At 39.4% G+C, this 20,989-nt stretch overlaps 1 protein-coding gene across 2 annotated transcripts in view; it reads right to left on the bottom strand.

Moving 5' to 3' along the window:
• Nucleotides 1-20,989, bottom strand: part of LOC446202 (beta-catenin) — a 53,338-nt gene that overhangs the window by 24,067 nt on the left and 8,282 nt on the right. For both annotated transcript variants that reach the window (XM_041611369.1, XM_041611364.1), the window contains 2 exons: nt 2,719-2,772; nt 1,580-1,738 (listed from right to left, as the gene is read on the bottom strand). In XM_041611369.1, coding sequence (XP_041467303.1) covers nt 1,580-1,738; nt 2,719-2,733 — 174 coding nt within the window. In that variant the 5' untranslated portion in view covers nt 2,734-2,772. The remainder of the gene's footprint in view (nt 1-1,579; nt 1,739-2,718; nt 2,773-20,989) is intronic.

Genomic DNA, 20,989 nt, shown 5'->3' with positions numbered 1-20,989 from the left:
AGACAAACCATATGGTTTCATGAAATGCAGATGGGTTTGAAAAAGTAGAACCGCATTTCTTTAGACAAAAAAATGTGACCAAAAAAGGGAAAAAAGGTGACAGTTGTGACATATATGTAGATATACATTTTATATAAAAAATCATAACATCATGATCATTTTAGCCCCATAATTTACACAAAGTTTCATTCATTTATTGTTTAAATAGTGTTTGGAAATCATCAATTAGTTCCCTAAAATATAACTTCACACAAAACCTGAAGTTTTTCAGCTCGTAAAAATGCTGTGAACACTTGTACATTTCCCATCATGAAAAAAATTATAACATATTGCTCCCAATTGTATATATTGAGGTTACTTAATTGTATTGTCCTGAATGACTGCTTATTAAAAGATTATTCATAAATAAGCAAGAATTTAGGGGCAATGCTCCTTCTGATTGATAAAAAGTTCATGTTTATTTATTCAGGCTGCCCAGTACAACACGCAGTGCCTGTACAACACACAAGTGTCCCGTACGACACACAAGTGTCCCGTACGACACACAAGTGTCCCGTACGACACACAATTGTCCCGTACGACACATTATTTTGTTTATGATATATTGACAGAAATATTCATCTAATAGCGGTTTCTAACCTAATGAATGCCTTAGTTTGATGGGATTATCATTATCATCAGCCAAATAATGTGATTGAAGAAGTCAAAGTGACATAAAGTAAGAAAGTTTGGCTTCAATTTAGAGATGTCCCGTACGACACATTTTGAATGTCCCGTACGCCACAATGTTCTCGAAAATTACAATTTGCTTTATTTATTCATGAATGTTTATTTTGCTTTCTTTTGTAAATGTGTTTGTTCTTGGGTAATTGAGTGTCAATTTGAGTTCAGTTTCTATGAAATTTATCTGCCCAACTCACAGACTTTTGAGTACAAACTTGAGGTTTCTAAAAAAGCCACTTTTTCTGCGTCCGTACGACACATTACTATTTTTAATCTGTATTACACAGGATGTGAATTCAAGTCATGTTAAGTCTTGGTTTTTCTTACACTCTGGTAGTAGTTGATGACCACCTATAGTTACTGGAATATTTTTTGTTTTTTCTTGTCAAAAACTGTCAAATGTTCTCTAAATGTCCCGTACGACACGTATGGAATCACCCTTAAGTGGAAACTACTTTAACGTGTAATGAGAACGGTCGAAGCGATCTTCCGAACCAGTTCATAAAACCATCTCGCGATGTAGTTTTTCCAGATTGCTTTGCCTCATTAAAATGGTTTTAGTGTGAGGACACAACCGTTTTTCAGAAGCAATCTTCGCACATTTTTAGCGTGCTACTCCATACACTATGTGTAGAATGCCAACGATGCGGTTCCGAATTTCGCGCGAAGCGTGTCAGCCCACTGAGAGCATTCCCATAGCAAAAAGATTGCTTTATGTGAAGTGATTTTCAAAACCACTTTCGGGTGACCAAGTGGGAATGCAAGCAAAGCAATCTTCCAAACTGGCTTCCTGAACCGGTTTCCAATAAACTAGTTTTAGAAAGTGTAATGACAACGGGGTCAGAGTTTGACTTACATGTGAGGTGGCATTGCTCTGAAATCCTGAATCCATACCATAGCCATGATGCTGCCATTCCATGGTATTCTGCATTGGATCTTGCTTTGGCAGGTCTTGAAGCCCTGGACCGCCATACCCTTTCTGTTGTGGGTTCACAGGCTGTTGTTGGTTAGAGTACTGCAATTACAAAAACAACAAAGAAAACAAATAGAAATACAAATAGATGCAGATAAATTCCTGGGGGAAAAAAAGAAGGAAGTCCCACATACTTATCACTATAACTATAGTTGATTTAAGGACTGGAACCATAGGAAATTTAATTCTGGAATTGGTTGAATTTAAATTCCAAAGTCTTTTGAAAATGTCAGATCCGCCTATCAATAAACCGACTGGCGAACATATGGGGGGATGGGCATTGGAAGGCCATGGACCCACAATATTTTCATAACCAAGAAAAACAGGAGAGCAAAACAAAGAAAAGGAAAAGGATGAAATACGCTACTAGTTTGCACTTTGCAAACAGTATGTCAAAATCTATCACAACATTTGATTTTTGTATAAAAAATGGTCAACAATTCTGTTCGCTCTTAGCTTTTTAAGAAATTACTGCCCCATACGTCATGTCTGGCCCCCTCAATACTTTTGCTCATTATGCTACTGAATGCACCCATCAATGGCCAATGGCCTGGAAAACCAGGGCCCAGTCTTACAAAGAGTTACAATTTATCCAATCAATCACAACTATGGGCGGCCAGCAACGTCAACATCTATTATGCATGTATGTTCAAAGTATTTTCTAGCTACATATATAATTTATGCATTCATTGTTTTCTTGAAAATCCACCGCACTTCTCTTAGCATACAAAGGACATTCTGCAAATTTTTTGTAGAAAAAATTATGACACTGATGGATTTCCATAGAGTTAGGATTGATCGGATCAATCGCAACTCTTTGTAATACAGGGCCAAGGAAGGGTGGGATAAAAAGCATCACTGCATAGGTTCATAGGTTGGATCACAATCAAGGGATGCGCCCTTCCATATACCGGTATTCATTCCTGTACCATACACACCCAATTATATCAAGTGCACATGGGTTTTTTTCAGAATATCTTCTTGTGAAACCACCCCTGTGCAAATATGTGATTCTCTCTTACCCTTGCCTGCTCCATGGTGAATGACTTTCTCCTTCAATCTCCGTCAACGAAACTCTGAAAGTAATAAAAAACACAAAGATTTTAAGGAAATGATCAAACTACATGTATGCAGATGGAACATCACCAAGTACAGTACATGTACGCCTTTATTAATATCTGTACATGTACAGTATGAATGAAATAAGTTTGGGGGAAAATGGGAGCAAAAACAAACCACTAATTATCAACAATGCCACTAAAAATTGGTAATACTGAAAATCACCCAAATGAGTTTTCTATGGCTGAAAATGCACTGAAAAAGTCTGAATTCAGACTAGTATAGCCAGAAAAGTGGCATCCCTTAGGAGCAGTCTTTCAGAGTTTTTTTTTTGAACATGTAAGATGCTTTTGGTACTATGTACAAGTACTGTACACCCTACAATCAGAATGAATTCATACATGTACAATTACTAAAGCGGTTACAGTACAGCATTGAAGAAAAGGAATGCTAGAGTCAGTGTCAGAGGTTTTAATTCTAATTGATGGATACATACAATGTGCACAAAGCCTGTATAAAGTAGGCCCTACTGCTTTTTTTTACAATGTAATGTGCAAAGAAAAGAAAACAGTCATGTGTGCACTATCATCAGTGTTTGTACATGTCCAGTGTGTACACAAGCAATAGAGGGCTTCTCAATACTCCCTATGAGAACAACAAAATAGGCTCAGATTTTCTATGAAAGGTACAAACCACTGAATGCCTATATTGTGAGCAGGCCTTTCAATGTAGCCCTCCTATTGTTCAGATGACTCACACTGCATATCTCAAGACACAAAGTACACACTACCATGGCTTATCCATTCTCCACCCATAGTCCTTTTTGCTGCGCATGCATAAGGTATGTAATGTACATGTACAGAGTACATGTAAATGTACATGAGTACAAGTACATGTATGTCAACAGTCAAACCTCGGCGAAATGATCTTCCTACATGTCATTTGGAGATGTGCTAATGTATACACTCATTCAAACACACCATGTCCCTATTTTGTTATAAAACAAACCAAGAGTTAATAATGAGGCAAAAGCTGACATAAATGTATGGTCATTGTCCAGCTATACAGTTCTGACTAAATTTTAAAATGCTTTGATTGCATGTAGCACATTTTTGTCTCACTTCTGCTATGCAGGCAAGAAAAAAAATTATTGGAGTACAGGTACGTAGTATTAGGAGGCCAACATGTAAACCTTACAAATATGATGTGTACATGAGTCATAAGCATTGCATCACTATGGATGATAAGAAACATTTAACAAAGAGATTATCATAGGCACAAGAAATGTATTTTGTCCAATGAAGCTAGGTGTACCATAGGCCTATGCATATAACATTGTAAATGTACATGTAAACTATTACAGAAAATGACAAATTTTCAAAGAAGATCTACATTTACCAATTTCTGAAAGCATCTATTATAACCAATGTAATTTTTGTGGGGGGGTTTTTATAAGAAAAATTTATATTCTGAGCTGAATCAGGCTTGAATGAAAATACTGGACAAGTTTGTACTTCCCATTTTTCCAGTATTCCAGTGAATAATGGACTCGGAGTCTTTGTTTTTATTTCTTTTCATGGATGAGATATTCTAACGATTGACAGACAGTAGCATGAACTTTTGACATTTGCATAGGAATACAATGTGTAAATTCACAGAGGTGGATGAATATGCTTAACAAATCAAAAGTGTATTCTACGACAATATGTTCAGCAGTAAATATTTCATTGGGGGATGGTTGAAAGTGACTCATGGAGATTTTTTTTAAACATGAAGATTTGCAATTAATGAAACTATGCTTGTAAGTAAACAACCAGAGGACAAATTATGGCTTACATGTAAAGGAGAATGAAAGCCCAAAACACAAATCAACTTGCATGAAAATAGACAAAGTTTTGAGCATTAGAATGTTTAAATCACAGATGCTATGGGGACCCTCCAATTGTCGATGTGACTAAGATTTGTGATGTCACTGAAGTACAAGTCTCCCCTTGTCCACTGAAATATACCTCAAAATATTGGTTCACGAAAAATTCCAAGAAACCACTATTACAAGTCTTTCACTGAAAAAAAAGCACCCGATCTCTGGATAGACTTGATAAATGTGATAATATAAGTCAAATATGTAGAAAAGTAACTGGGTAGTTGTCCAAGTACATGTAGGACATTTCATATTTTTGGTTGCATTGCCAATGGGAGGGTGTCTACATCTCAACATACAGTGTAGGGGAAGGGGGGTAAGTTGTGACAGCTTTTGCTTTTTGCATGTTAGAATTGATATGATTAATAATCTTGTCGAAATAAGAACCTTGCCTTGAAATTTAATTCTTCTGAAATATTTTCCACCTATATATAACTTTCTATCCCCACACTGAAAGTCATCGTGACCTTTGAAAAAAACGATGTCAAATGGCTCAACTTGCCCCATATATGGGGTAAGTTTGAGCCACCTTCTGGGGTAAGTTGAGCCACAAATACTATGTACAAATGTATGAGGGGAGAACCAGCATTTCAATTTTTTGTTTAAAGTCTTTTCACTTGCTAATTCTCTATAAATACTAACATCCTTTAAAAGGAAAAGAGCAGTCATGTAAATTTGCTCCTTTCAGCCAGCATTTCAATCAATTTTTATGGTTTGTTTGTTTTTTAAGATACATTACCATAGGAATTACCATGGCTCAACTTGCCCCATGCTGTTTGGCTCAACTTACCCCAGTCCGAACTTAGTGCGATAATTTTGTATCCACACATTTATTATGCATCCATCATATAAAAGACTATGACAAGAATGAAGATCCATACCTGTACTAATAATGTTGTTATCCTGTCTTTATTATATTTAAAGACGTGTGTGTTTATAAAGCACTTATCTATTTCACACTCTTTTTTTACTTTTTTGGCTGAAATTCATATTTTTCCCTCTAAAAAACTACTTTTTGTTTCAAAGTTGAAAACAATATGGTGGGGTTAGGGGTTATGCTATGGGTCATCAATACATGACACCACCACAATGTCTGACTCATTTATTATTGGCCTGGGGCTGGTGGCTCAACTTGCCCCTATGCTCAACTTACCCCGCCTTCCCCTACATGTAAAATACTCATTACAATGTACTTTCTTGTTCTTCTTCGAACCGCAAGATTTTCCTTAAGTTTTGCTATAATATACTGTTACCATGCCAACACAATTTCGGAAACATGTGAAGAAAAGAAAGGTGTTGAATCGCACATCTTCACCCCAAAACCTACATGTAAGTGCGTTCCGAATTTCATGAGAATTGGTTGAAAACTAAATTAGGAATTCAAACGGCAAGATTTGCAATGAACCAAGTTCAACCAACAGAACACTAATTAGCCTATACCCCCTTCAAACTTTCTTTGGCGGGGTGTGTAATACAGCAAAAACTATCTGGTGTATATGTACATGTTATGTGATTTTCATGTTGTTAATAAAGTCATATTTGCCTCTGTACACAATGTACATGAACTCTTAAACATGTTATGTAGGTGTATATTTGGTCTGCGAGCCCAATCAATAGAGACAGACATGCATTAATGAAATGCTGGCGTCATTAATTAGACCTGTCATCTGGCACATTACAGGCTTATGACAGACTACTCCCCTGTCCATGCTAATTATGTGATGGAGATACAAATAGTCTCATCAATCATGCTCTTAAATATAACCTGATGAATCTTAGCCACAAATAACTATCAAGGATGTTACTTACATGTAGGCATACATGTACTCATACATGTACTTCATGCCTCACACATGTGTAATTTGATCTGTTCAATTGTTCATCATAGTTACAACACTGTAGTGATGACAATTTGAGCAATGATTGACAGTCTGGTGAGATTTCATGAAAACAAATTGATTTTTATTGTCTATTATTGTAAGCTACATGTACTGCAATCTTTCTATCTGATTAGTTCAATCAGAGCAAATTTGTCAATGAAGATCATCAACAAATTTCATGTACATGCAACACTACACATGCTACAACTGTATTGGGTATACATTGCCATTTCAGTTGTTTATATGACTATGGAAGGCATACATCTTAGGCCTACAATGTACATGACTAATTTAAGCAATGGCTTAAAAGAAAAAAAATGTATTGCAAAGAGACTATTGTGTAATAAACATGTACATGTACAGTTGTTCATACATTGTGTACATGTACATGTGTGTACATGTAGGCCTACTGTTTATGATGAAATGTAACATGTAAAAGGAAGAAGAAACCTGAAATATAACACGTGTTAACACTCTACATGTGTTTACATAATATGTAGGACATGTAAAGATATTGTTCACCTACATGTATTACATGTAATACTGTAGTATGTTACATGTCCGGGGAGCGTTTCATGAAAATGTTTTGTCTGACAAGTCCTGTTTTATCCGACAGTTGCAGTGCTTCTCAGCCAATCAAAATCAAGGAAAGTTGTCAGATCTGACAACTCGTCGGTCAAAAATGTGGATGAAACGCTCCCCTGGGGTGCTTTTCATCAACATTTCCATCCGACAAGTTGTCAGATCTGACGTCTTTCCTTGATTTTGATTGGCTGAGAAGCACAGTTCCTATGACAACTGTTGGATAAAATGGGACTTGTCATATAAAAAGTCTGACAAGTTGTTTCATGAAACGCTCCCTTGGTCTAAAAATTTTGATACAGATAAACGTACCCAACATTTTAATTCATTCTATATGTGTTTGCAACATAGCAAAATCCAATGGGCTTCAAGCAGTAGACTACATGGGTAAGCATGACATCTTACAGGCAGTCTGGGCTAGGATTTGATTGACATTGCCATGGTGCACTGGAATGTGAAAGTCAGGGCACTGGGGTGTAACTGTTCAGAAGCTTTTCTACAATGGCACCACACCAGTTGACATTAATGTCATAAGACTAGAGTGAAGAGATCAGTAGGCTTACGATACATGTTCAGCTCAATCACTAGGTGGTTTCAGACCGCCTCGAAGTTCGTCAGTTCCAGGTATTCTCTGATCGGGAAATTTACCCCGATCAGAAAATACCAGGTATTTTGGTAATGTGAAAGCAAACTACGTGTAATTTCCCCGAAAGAAAATACCCGCTGAATAGTAGGTACTTGGCGAAATTACGAGAACTTTCGCGGGGATTTTTCCAAGGTCGCAGGTATTTTGGCGATGTGAAAGCAATATACGGGAACTTTTAGCCCAGCGTGTCATTGGTCACGGGAGCTGTAGGTGGCTGCTGGGCTAGTGATTTTGAATCTCGCGCCTTGCCTGCTTATCAGACCATACTGCGCATGCTCGTAACTTCAGGAACTTATCCCGAAGGGTATGTTTCGGGGCGGTGTGAATGCAGTAATAATTAATGGGTATTTTTTAGCCTAAAAAAGTTCTTGTAATTTAACGGGAATTCTTGTGATCGAGGCGGTTTGAAACCACCTACTATTTCACTTTCAGGATAAATGCTTGGCCTAGAATTAAGCACTAGTAAACGTTTTGAAAATAAATAATTCAGAAAAAATAAAAACAATATGGCATCCCTCCCCTGGAAAATATACATGTATAATAAATTATATGAAAATGTGAATTACAAAGTACATGTACAGGTATATGTAGTTTAATTAAAGTAAGAATTTCAGAGACTCAATCCCCTTCCCAGCTGTAAAAAGAAACTAGACATTATAAAGAAACTGATTAAAATCCACAGTAATGCGTGCTGGTGTACTAATACCTTGGTCACATTTGCTCTACGGCCGCCGTACGGCGAGTCGAAAACAGCCGTTTTAACAATTTTTTTGTCCAAATACATATAGGTGGTTTGAATTAAAATTAATAAAACGACTGTTTTCAAGGTATAAATGTACAACCCATTTCAGCATATTCCACACAGACAAAGATTGAAGTTTGATTGAAACAGACTACATGTACATGTCACTGTCTGGGCAAGTACTATCTAAAGTGATCATGTGAGAAGGTTTGACAGGGTCATCTTACTCACATACTAGATATTCCATGCTGACGTTTGGCTTGAACTTCTCACCCACAATGCTTACAGTATTTTGTTTTCACTGTCTCCTGTCCTATTTTGAAATGTGAGCCACAAATGTTCCTCATCTTTTCAGCATTATGTTTTTCAGCATTATGTTTTTCATGCGCATACATGTATATGGGGGGGCATCAATTTCAATTTCACTTCAACATTAAAGAAACAAAAAGGAATATATAATAGCCTATGGGCTTATAGGCTAAAAACCTCTCTCATTTTGTGTATTTCATGTAGGCTTATTCATATTTTTTAAACATTTTTTTCATGCAAATCTAAACCAGAAAAATGTTGATACATGCATCTGTTGTTCTATTAGGGCCAATGCCACAGGCCTACATGTATACAATGTTTCAAATATAGGCGGTAGGCCTTCATTAAGCCTACTTGTTACCACTAACCGATCATGTTCATTTCATTTGATACTGTAGGCCTACAAGCTACATACATGTATGTGTATAAGGCCAAGTAAAATAAGAAAGTAGTTGATCGTCCTCGCGCGCATCACTTTTGGCCGCCGCATGAAAATTTTTGCTATTTACTATTTTCTATAAAAAAAAAAAAAAAAAAAAAAAATTGTGTTGTTTCTCGTCCTCGCCATCTTCCCTTTTTAATTGCAGCATCAATTTTCTTGTTATTAACTATTTTTATGGCTGCTGATTAACGAAAAAAAATCACAAGATCACTCTCACTCTCTCGCAACTTCAAAAACAATTGCAAAGTCCGATATCGCCGTAATTGCAAGAAAGAAAAAAATTCTGATTTGTTTTTTTATTGGATTTTGAAGATACCATCATAAATTAGCGAGGAAATAAAGTTTGCAAACTCGGAAAAGATCGCGGATTTCTTCAAATTTTTAGTGCATTTTCGGGGACCCCGCTTACTGAATCTGAACTAATCCGTCGCATGCTCTTGAAATATGGCGCAGATAAATCAATTCTAATGACGTAATTTGTATTTCAGCGGGTTTTTTTGGTGAGTGATAGCGCCTGTACTTAGATGTGTGTTACGGTGATTGTGTGCTTGTGACTCTGTTGGGAGAACTGCATGTGTGCTAGGATGATGTGATTGACTGTGCTGGCGTGACGTGAATTTGTGAAATGCATTGAATTTTCTGGCGAGTTTTCTAATGTCAGGAGGCAATGCATCGAATATTCAATGAGGGATTTAATATTCAATATCAATTTTAAAAATGAATAAAAATTGAGCAGTAGTATTAAACATTATGTAAACGAACAAGCACCCGAAAACTGTGATGCGAAACCATACCCAGAGCTAAAAATGAGATTGGCTCTGGAAAATTGAACAAGACTCCATGACAATAAAAAAGACCCCCCCCATGCATTTTTTTTACCCTTACATAAATTAAAATGTTTAAATTATTCACTTGACATGAACATTCTGTTTGACCATGTGGACAACAATACAGTACCAGTATACATCAGTAATAATACATCAATCGATTTTATTTTCCATAGATTTCCAATCAATCGTAGATATTTATACATATATAATAATATGTATATATATATTCTAATCGTTTATTATTACTATTGAGCATACATCGATCACATAATTCGAGCTTGACATGGCCTGACAATCATTTGAATAAAAAATAGCAAAAAAATAGTAAATAGTAAGGACCTCCCTCATCACTGATCGGACCGAGAAAATGCCTCCGTGTTCTTAAAAAAAATAGTAAGATAGCAAATAGCAAGGACCTCCCTCATCACCGCTCTCAAAAACCCGGACGATCAACTACTATCTTTTTTTACTTGGCCTAAGCCTCATGTACATCATCACATTTTTGTTGAAGAAAATGTAGACATCCATCTACATACATGTACATGTTTATAAGGACAGTGATTTCCCACGATCAAAGAAAACGGACCAAATTCACGGAAAAGCCTTTAGAAACATATACATGTAGTTGCTTTTTAAATGGAAAATCATGGAAAACATATTTTTTCTCAAAGTGCACAGAACAGTGCACAGAAATTACTCCAAAATCTCAACATAATATGAATATTACCTGGCCACAAAACCCAATAAAATGATTTCACTTCGTTACAATCATGAGTGACAATCCACACATGTACGTATACACCTCGCCCCAGCCCGTCGACCAGGGCCATATCGAATAAATTCATATACAGGCGCACATTGTTTGATTACAACCAACGTACTGTGTATAGAAGGCAGCGATACGACCGTGTGTTGCCGCCCTCTAAGATCGGTAACAGCACGATATCTCTTGAAATCCAAAATGGCTTTAGTTGAATATCGTTGACTGCTCAAAACAAAACTCCCCCAAATAATGATAAAATTTCATTCAACCGTAAAATAATGCTAATAATGTGAAAGGTCAGGATATATTCATGTTTAATGTGTTTTTCAAAATATTTTGTGCACCTGTATACATGTAGATCCGATTAGAACGGATTCTAATGCGTTGTTAGTACAGTGGCAGTTCCAATTTTGACCAATGCAAGTGTTGTGACATGACTACTCAATGTGTATTGACTTTCTTTGTTTATGGAATTATTACTTTTGCATGTAGTGTAAACAAAGTCTATGGGAAAACAGAATTTACATTTTCAGACATGCTGAAAGAAACAGAATGTAAGATTTTCTGAAACGAAAAAGGCAATTTTCTAAAACAGAAAATCACTGACGGCCTAGATAGACACAAATGACACAAAATTGAATCACACTGCCATATAAACGTTCAATGCATAACTGCATCATAGGCCTACATTTTTTTATGCATCTCTATTAGTATGAGCAAACAGACAATCCTGCATGTACTCTGACATGTACATTGCATGATCATGAATCCATATTCATTTGTAACCCACATCAATCTCTGCACTCAGCATCATTTAATATGCTCATGGAAAATGCACTTGGGAAGTCATATAGAAACAAACAAAGTGCATCCTCTCCAATTGCCAGTGCAATAGTGCATGTGTGTGAAAGAGGCATAGTCTGGTCAGTTAGCGAAATTATGTGGACACGGTGGACAAAAGCGTGATTTTTTCTCCAGACCTTTATTTATGTATAAGAATTAAGAATGGGGTATGCTCCAAAAAATCTGGCTGCAGGAACAATGAAAAAATGGGTGAAAATATCAGAATTTATGAGTTCAGATTTGTCTGATATATAGACTAGCGCTAGTGCAAAACTCAATAGCAGTGCATTTTTTTGCATTGGATTAGTTCTTGAATTCAGACCCATTTTGAACAGATCTTCTGTTTGTCCTTGCATCTCAATGCACTAAATATTTAAAGCAGATGCTAAACAAGCCGAAGGGTGACGATGGAGGGGGTTGAATGTCGATGTGTATGTACATATTTTGGTCTTTGGAAGATTTGCAAGACACATTTTTTGCATGTGTCGGAAATTGTGTTGCCATGGTAACAGTGTATTATTGCAAAAATAAGGTAAAAATCTTGCAGTTAGAACCACTTCCTCTGTTTTTAAACGATTCTCATGAAATTTGGCACACACATTGTTCTTGAGGTGAAGATGTCTAAGACACAGTTTTGTGTGTCTTTCAGAAATCTTGTTGCCATGGTAACCAACATATTATATGGTCAAAATTGAGAAAAAAACTTACAATTCAAACTGCTTCATCAGTTTTCAATCAATTTTCATGAAATTTGGCACACACATTGGTATTGAAGTAAAGATCATGTACTAGGCACTTTTTATGTGTGCTTCAGAAACTGTGTTGTCATGGTAACAAAATATCATATGGCAAAATTTAGGTAAAAAACTTGCAATTTGAACTACTTCATCAGTTTTGAACCAATTCTCATGAAATTTGGCTCACACATTGGCCTAGGGCTAAAGATGTGCAAGAACCTTTTTTTTGCACTTGTCAGAGAGTGCATTACCAGGGTAGCCACAAATGATAGCCAGAAATGTAGGAAAACTTATTGTGGATCAAACTTCTCCCCCCTGTTTTTAGTCAGTGCTTATAAAAATTGGAAGAAATATTCATCTTGGGGTAAAGATTCATATTAAATTCTAAATGTCTTCTCTGCATTAAAATGTGGGGGTATTAATCACCTTCATTAATATTTCAGGGTTTGGGGGGAAGGGGCAGGATTAGTCCTTTAAATCTGACATCAAAGAAGGTTAAAGGCAGTGGCCATTAGAAACATAAAAATGATAAACACTCTTAAAAAACGCATCCCCTTAAGGGCATATAGGCTGGAGGTACACTGGGTGAATATGAAACCTTCCGCTGAAGCAGGGGAGTTCCAACACTGGCAAGCAAAACAAAATGTGTACCCCTTCTACTTTCAACAGCTGATTTTCCAAACCTTAGTTCCACCTCTCCAAGATGTGCACCCCTCCCCATACCACTTTTAGTCTACTTCCCCATGCTCAAACCAGTCTACACCTTTGTCCCTCAGGGGTCAATGCATTTTTAAAGCTAGACATTACCCTTTTTTTTTGGGGGGGTCTTTAGAAAATGGCCTCATGAAAATTACAGTTAAAGGTTTATGACTAGGAACTTAACCCCCCCCCCCCCCGAAAAAATAGGGGGCTGATATACTTTTTAGCAGAAATGCCCCCCCCCCCCTCAAAGGTAAGAAGAGTCATTTGCACTTCAGACCATTCATTTGAAGTTTAATACATTCTAATTTGATAAAAAAAATTGTTTACAGCACCCAATTAACCATTGTTTAAATATTCTCCTACTCAGTCTTTTATTCATATTCATATTCCGTTCCTACTCTTTCTTTTTAACTTTCACATCACTCTTGATTTTGAGCTTCACCATGCCATCTCCTGTTTCCTGTCTCTATCTAAGTATATTTTTTCTGACATATTTTAAAGTGTACCTTTAATCATGCAACTAATTATAGAAATATAAATATATACAAAAATCTACTTGTTTTAGAAATTCACTTGCAATCTATGACTCAGAAACATACAATATCAAAAATATACCTATGTGCACAATAGATTTTAGCCTTATATTTTCTTTCATTTAATTTTTTCAGTATATTTCTGTGACAGCCCCTGCTTCATGCTTCAAATTAAACATTGATTAATTGGACACCGGAAACATTTTTTTTTTCAAAGCAGAATGTTTGAGGCTTTAAATTAATATGCTGAAGTGTAAAGGATTCCCCCCCTTTTTTTGGGGGGGGGGTTAAGTTCCTAGTCGTTATAATTTCCTTTTAAGCTTTATGTGGCAATTTTCTAAAGCCCCCCCAAAAAAATAAAAAAATGTAAGGGTTTTTTTTTTAAGTGTTTAAGTTCCTCATGGTCATGGCCTTTAACCTTCTATATTTTTATGTTGTCAGTTTTTAAGGACCTTCTCCGCCCCCCCCCCCAAAAAAAAAACCTATAAATATTATTGAAGGTGATTAATATATATATGACGTTATATAAAGGGGAATCAAACCCAAATAAACACTTGTTTTTAGAGGAAAATGAAAAATCAGACAAGTTTATAGGTCAAAGTTTGAACAATATCGGACAAACCATAAAAAAGTTGTGAACATATTAAAGTTATAAACATTGGTAATCACTATACCCTTGAAGACTTCAAATTGACCGCATATGTGATGTCATAGTGATGTAAGAAGGCAAGGACCACTCTTCCATGTACTGGAATAATTAATTAGCTAAAAAAAAAAATTTTTCAAAAGTTTTACTTCAAATTATATCTTTCTTTCATGAGGAATAACACATATAGTTACGGGTTTTTATTACGGCCCAATGGAATAGGGATTTAGGAGGAAAAACAAAAATCCTGATAACTAAGTACTAGTCTTATGGGAACGTTGTCCTTGCGGCCTCACCCCTTGTCATAATTTACTTACCCAGTTGCCAATTGAATTCTACATATACAAGTAGCCTTAGGGATCTTAATTTTATAGCAGCCATAGCTTTATTTTGCTTGTCCGATTTCTTTAAAACTTTCACCATTCTTATTTTTCTCTTTTCCATGCACACAACATTATGACCAATTAGGCTTGATTCCCTTTTAATACTGAATATGAATCTTTACCCAACATGAATATTTGTGTCAACTTCTATGAGCACAGGCTGAAAACTGAGAAGTAGACTGATCCACAATGAGTTTTCCCCATATTTCTGGCCAAATGTGGTTACCAAGGCAATGCACTCTCTGACAAAGGTTCTTGCACATCTTTACCTCAAGGCCAATGTGTGAGCCATAATTATTTCACGAGAATTGGTTCAAAACAACAACAAAAAAAAAACTGATGAAAAAAGTAGTTCAAATTGCAAGGTTTTTTTTTCCTAAATTTTGCCATATAATATATGTTGTTCCCATGGCAACACGATTTTGGAAACACACACAAAAAGTGCCTTGTACATCTTTACTTCAATACCAATGTGTGTGCCAAATTGATTGAAAACTGATGAAACAGTTTGAATTGTAAGGTTTTTTCCCCAATTTTCACCAGATAATATGTTGTTGCCATGGCAACAAGATTTCTGAAAGACACACAAATATAAGTATTGGACATCTTCACCTCAAGATCAATGTGTGTGCCAAATTTCATGAGAATTGGATGCAAACAGAGGAAGTAGTTCCAACTGCAAGATTTTTACCTTATTTTTGCAATGGTACACTGTTACCATGGCAACACAATTTCCAACACATGCAAAAAATGTGTCTTGCAAATCTTCCAAAGACCAAAATATGTACATACACATCAACATTCAACCCCCTCCACCGTCACCCTTCAGCTTGTTTAGCATCTGCTTTATATTTTGGTGCATTGAGATGCAAGGACAAACAGAAGATCTATTCAAAAAAGGTCTGAATTCAAGAACTATCCAATGCAAAATAATGCACTGCTATTGAGTTTTGCACCAGCGCTAGTCTATATATCAGAACAAATCTGAACTCATCAACTTCTGACATTTTCACCCATTTTTTCACTGTTCTGCAGCAGATTTTTTGGAGCATACCCCATTCTTAATTCTTATACATAAATAAAGGTCTGGAGAACAAATCATGCTTTTGTCCACCGTGTCCACAAGTAGGGCATTTTTGACGCTAACAGACCAGAGAGCAAGGGTGTCGAGATAAACAGCAGGTCCATGTACATACTGTACACCCTTGTATCTCCCATGATACACACTCTGTATTAAGGCATTCCACTGGTATGAATACCAATGCTATACAAACACACAAAGCCACTGCTACTCCCACACACAGAGAAGCCACAATAAGCATAGTCTTCCATTGTATAAATATTCAGACATAAAGTTGTTCATTTACGGCTTCGAGTTTCTAAATGTATGTGGACCTACATTTTATAGGTCTCACGCTTAATACAGTCACCTCCACTGTGCACACATACAGGCCTACCTAAATGTAATTGATCTTATCTTCCCTATCTATTCACAAATAAAAATGCAACAAATAACAAATGACTGAAAAATAGACTACGATTATAAAAACCCATTTACTCTGCCTGCTCACCTATTGGGTGCACAGCAAGTCATTTACCCATTTCCATGAAGAAGAAAACTCTTTGCCTTGTTGTACAAGATTACCGGAAGTGCATTCCAATTACATATGATTTATTGTATGCGACAAGAGCAATATGATTCTATCCAGTGTCATAATTCATACAGAGGACAAAATTTCCTAACCCTCTAATCCAAAATGTGGCCAATCTGACAAAGATGAAACACAATAGTCTCATCTGACTTTGCAAATCAATAAAATATGGAATATGATCTTTTGACCCCTAGATGACCTTTGAGCTTTTCATCCTCATGATCATCAGCATGAGCACGCGGTATTCATACCCAAATTATTATTTGTACAAAGTGTAAAACCAAATGTAAACACAATCGATGCAGAAATAAAGAAATGAGAGCAAGTTGAACAAAATCTTGAAAGAAAAGAACATGTAGACATAACCATTTGACCTTTTTCCCACTAGATGACCTTTGAACCCCCAAGATCCCCATCATTCAATGGCTCACATGTGTGCTACCCAAGTTTCATGTGTAATAGTACATGTATGAACATGATTGATGTACTATAGGCTACATGTAAATTATGAAAATACTTACCTGATTTTCTTATTTACGAGATAACTCATACATCTACTTGATTTGCTAGTTCAGCCCTCTGGACTGCCATACCCGAATAGAACTCCCAAGGATTTAAAAAGCGCGAGCGCGCCCTCTCCCGTTCAGGCTTACTACCCATGATCACCGCGCAATTAGCGTCCATCTTCCTCACCTTTCGCAAGCCCATACGTTGAAACATGTTGCTACGCAAGGCGGAGGGTCGGTGGGAGGGTATCAAGTAGATGTATGAGTTATCTCGTAAATAAGAAAATCAGGTAAGTATTTTCATAATTTACTTCAATAACTCCATACATCTACTTGATTTGCTAGACCAGCACGGACTCAAACCGTAGGGAGGCATGTTTTCAATTGTAAGCCTAAGAAAATTTAAAAGAAAAAAACAAAAAAACGAAATTTAGGGAGAGGGGGAAAAAAACCGCAGCTGCTTTAAGCGCCGAAGCAGCAAATCTCGCCTCGCTGGACGGAATGTCCTTCAAGTAGAAAGAAGTGAAGGAGTTAGTTGAGCGCCAAAAGGCGGCCCTCAAAAATGTCCTCGAGAGGAATGCCCTGTATACTCAGGAATACCAAGTATCATGGGCCCTCGGCCTAGTGTCAGGAGAACAACATCACCTGCTGACTAGAGCGTAAGAATCGAAATTTGTTGAAAATTTCAACAAGAATCGTGATCGGAAAACTGAAGCTTTTAAGGCTCAGTAAGTGATCAATCGACCAATCTGAGAAGGCGAGATATCTCAGAACCCCTACCGAAATTTAAGCGTGCCGCTTGCTAGTAACTAGCATGCGACTAGCAGGGCACTCGCTTAATAAGCGAGTGCATGCTAGCGAACAGTCCCTGCTCGCTAAAAGATCGCTTAACTATTACTCTGCACGCATATCACACGCTTATTAAGCTAACCGCATGCTAGTTACTAGCATGCCGCAAGCTTGCGCAAGCTAGTCGCACGCTTCCCGCAAGCTTGGAAATTTCTGTAGGGGAAGCCTCCGCGTGGGAGAAAGCGCCCAGAATTCGATATCTGTCTCAAATGCGTGAGGGCAGAAATCTGCAGAATTCTGATAGAGAGCTGTGGTAAAAAGTTACTAGTGGTCCGAAGGGGACCAGGAACGACGGAGAGTAGGGATTTAGGAAGAAAACCACTCGTAAGGCAGACAAGGGTCGAGAAAGCGACTGAGTGCCATCCTGTTAATAAGGAATGCCGCGGACATGTTGCCTATGTAGAATAGAGCAGTCTGGTCAAAACAGCTCAACCGGGCGTGTCAGGGATACAGCGCGGTACACATCACGACAAAAGTGTGTTAGACCGAGTGATCGAGAGAGAACTCAGGATCCCCTTTCTCCCATACTGATTGAAGCACCCATCTGAGGGTGCAGTGCCCGCGGTGGAAGAGGTGGCTTGGCTCAAGCCACCATCGCCGAGAGAGCCCTGAGGCTAGGCTGCGATGGCTGTCCGCTGGGCGGGGGAATCCCTAGCAGCAGCAAGTGTACGCCAGAGGGAGCTGGCGAAAAAAAATCTGTCACGATATTACGTGTAAACGACCATCAAGAGATGCTCTAAACGAACAGACATCGCCAGATATGATACCTCAACCGTTACATTCGCAACGGAATCGAATGAGGTAGCAACGGCCCTGTCCTATCAAGTTAGGGACGGAAACTGGCTAAGAGTGTCGAAATCCTCGCTTGAAGAAACAAGCGAAGGAGACTTGAGGAAGTAATCACAAAATTTCCATCAGTCTGCGGTGAGAACCAGTTGTTTATGAAAACAGTCACAAGGCCTGTTTCTCAGTGATCGTAAGAGCAAGCACCGCCGGCGCCGGTTGCGGCAGCGTGGAACAGTCCGATATCGGTAAGATAAGGAGCTCCAAAAAGCTGCGGGGGGCAAAAAAATGACGCCCTAAGCAGCGGGGGATGAGAATCTAAATTTCTAAAAGAAGAACTCCAGTGAAGTAAATCACTTACATGGAGAGACTCATCCACAGTCGGCCCGAGAGAAGGCGGGTCGTAGTGATCGTGGTTAGGAAGGCATAAGCATACATCCATCCACTGTTACATCATCCTCGTCGTGCGGTGACCCTGGCCACATGCATTGCATGGAAGGAGGATGAAAGCAGCATGCGGGGCGACTCGAGTGTGCCGTGAAAAAATTTCTAAGAAAGAAGCCGATTCGACAAACGGGCACGGTAAAGACATCCACCGTAGACCACTCCGCACAAGGAGGGAACGGCGGAGACGCCCGCAAGATTGACCCACATAGAGGGCAGTCTATAAGATAGACAGTTAGAGCTCGACCGATGGTCTGGCGGTGTACAGTTTGGTGTGAACTCGCCGACCCGGTACGGTGGGTGTGCCCAGAAAGTAGGCATAGAATGCCGACAGAGAATCCTGGGCTTTAAACAAGTTTGAACGCACGTACATAGCCAACAATCTCATGAGATGTACGGCGGTTACTTTCCTCCGAGATGATGTTTACCCAACCGGGAAAGACTCGGGGACAGCTGTGAATGTCAACAGGAGGGATATCTAGCATATGAAAAGCTGATTCCTTCCACGTATTCGGTGCGGGTGCTGCCGGCGGTGTCCGGGGGGACGACCGGTGATGGCAGCTCGGGCAGGGTTCGTACGAGCCGCCCGAATACGAGACAAATAGGTTAACATAACCATAATGCACCGGGTGGTGAAGGCATAGCGATTATTAAGCACAGGAGAACTTTTAATCGCCGTGACATTCAGATCCGATATACATACTCATAAGCTCGGAGAGCTATGAGATAGTGAGACATACCGCTGGCGGTGATGGTGCTCATATCAGAGTCGCCCTCTCTTCAGCGGCGATCGCTGGAGAACGGGTATCTGTACTAGCCCTGACTCTGGCGTTGCAAGGGTAGGAGCTAAGTAAGACAGGGCACCCTTACTTTCGAATAGAAAGTGAGGTTCAGGCCAGAAAAGCGACGGTCCCGTCGCCTGGGCGGACGGTCCGCGGACGTGATAGGTTGCCCTCTCAAAGCAGCCAAACATTCTCACGAGAGAAGTGCGGCATGCGGTATGTAAGAGATTCATACCTCCAATCTACGGGCCCGCTTAGGGGGAAGAATGGAGAGAGTTACCGCTGAAGGAGTCGTCGCCGCATGTGAGCTTGACGTAGAGGGCGAATTCGGGAGTACCTGCATAATAATCGCCCCCCCCCTCTGCCTCTGCCTTCTCGCTAGCCTCGAGAGGCTTGAAAATTTCGAGACGGCGGCGCCGGAGCCTGGCGCTTCCGGGCAGCAGCAGAGCGGGGGTGGATTTACACCCTCGGAGCTGGCGGCTTCCTCGTCGTAGGAGCCGCCTCGTCTAGAGCGACCCCGTCACTCTCCGAGACCCCCAATTCGGCCGATTGAGCTCGGGGCGCCTGAAGAGGCGGGGCGAGAAAATATGGACTCCCTTGCTTCATCAATACCCCCGCTCGGAGGGTAGATGTGAGGTAGATACTTGTCAAGCAGCGCCTGAGCGCTTACTGAAAAGTCGACCGCGGGATAGGGGTTGTCCTCGTAAAGGGAGTCTCGCTCTATGGACTGAACCGGGGGTTGTCCAGTAAGCGCCGGGGTGGCCCCGCGTGTCGGCTGGGACACGTGCTCTGAGATCGACGAAAATGCTGGAAAGCACACGCGATCTTGGGGCACCCGGTTAGTCGGTGCACTGGCTGGCGATTTAACAGAATCGCTCGAGGATTTCCCGGGTGTCTGGTGGTTATTGCCCACTTGTCTCGCTTGATGCTCAGGGGCATCAGCGGGGTGAGTAGACGTCGAGGGTGGGGTGAACCCGCACTACTCGAAAGCAGAATGTAGCAGCATGAATAGCTGTGACATCTGACCACCGACACAAGGGTCTGAAGGAGGGACGCCCATGGCAACAGGGCTGGCCGACCTCACCTTCGACCTCTTCTTCTTCGCGGCCTCCGCCGGTGTGGCCGGGGCAGAAGAAGGCACAAGAGGCACGGGTGATTTCTTACGATTTGCCGCCCCTGGCAGGGCGGCCTTCAACAACGAAACTTCACCCGAATCTGACGGGGTCAGATTGTGGTCACAGTCTGATGTGTGACGCCTC

This window comes from Lytechinus variegatus, chromosome 1 (assembly GCF_018143015.1).
Source record: "Lytechinus variegatus isolate NC3 chromosome 1, Lvar_3.0, whole genome shotgun sequence".
NCBI lineage: Eukaryota > Metazoa > Echinodermata > Echinoidea > Temnopleuroida > Toxopneustidae > Lytechinus > Lytechinus variegatus.
Note: the sequence above shows the minus strand (reverse complement) of the source record. Positions and strands in the feature narration are given on the sequence as shown.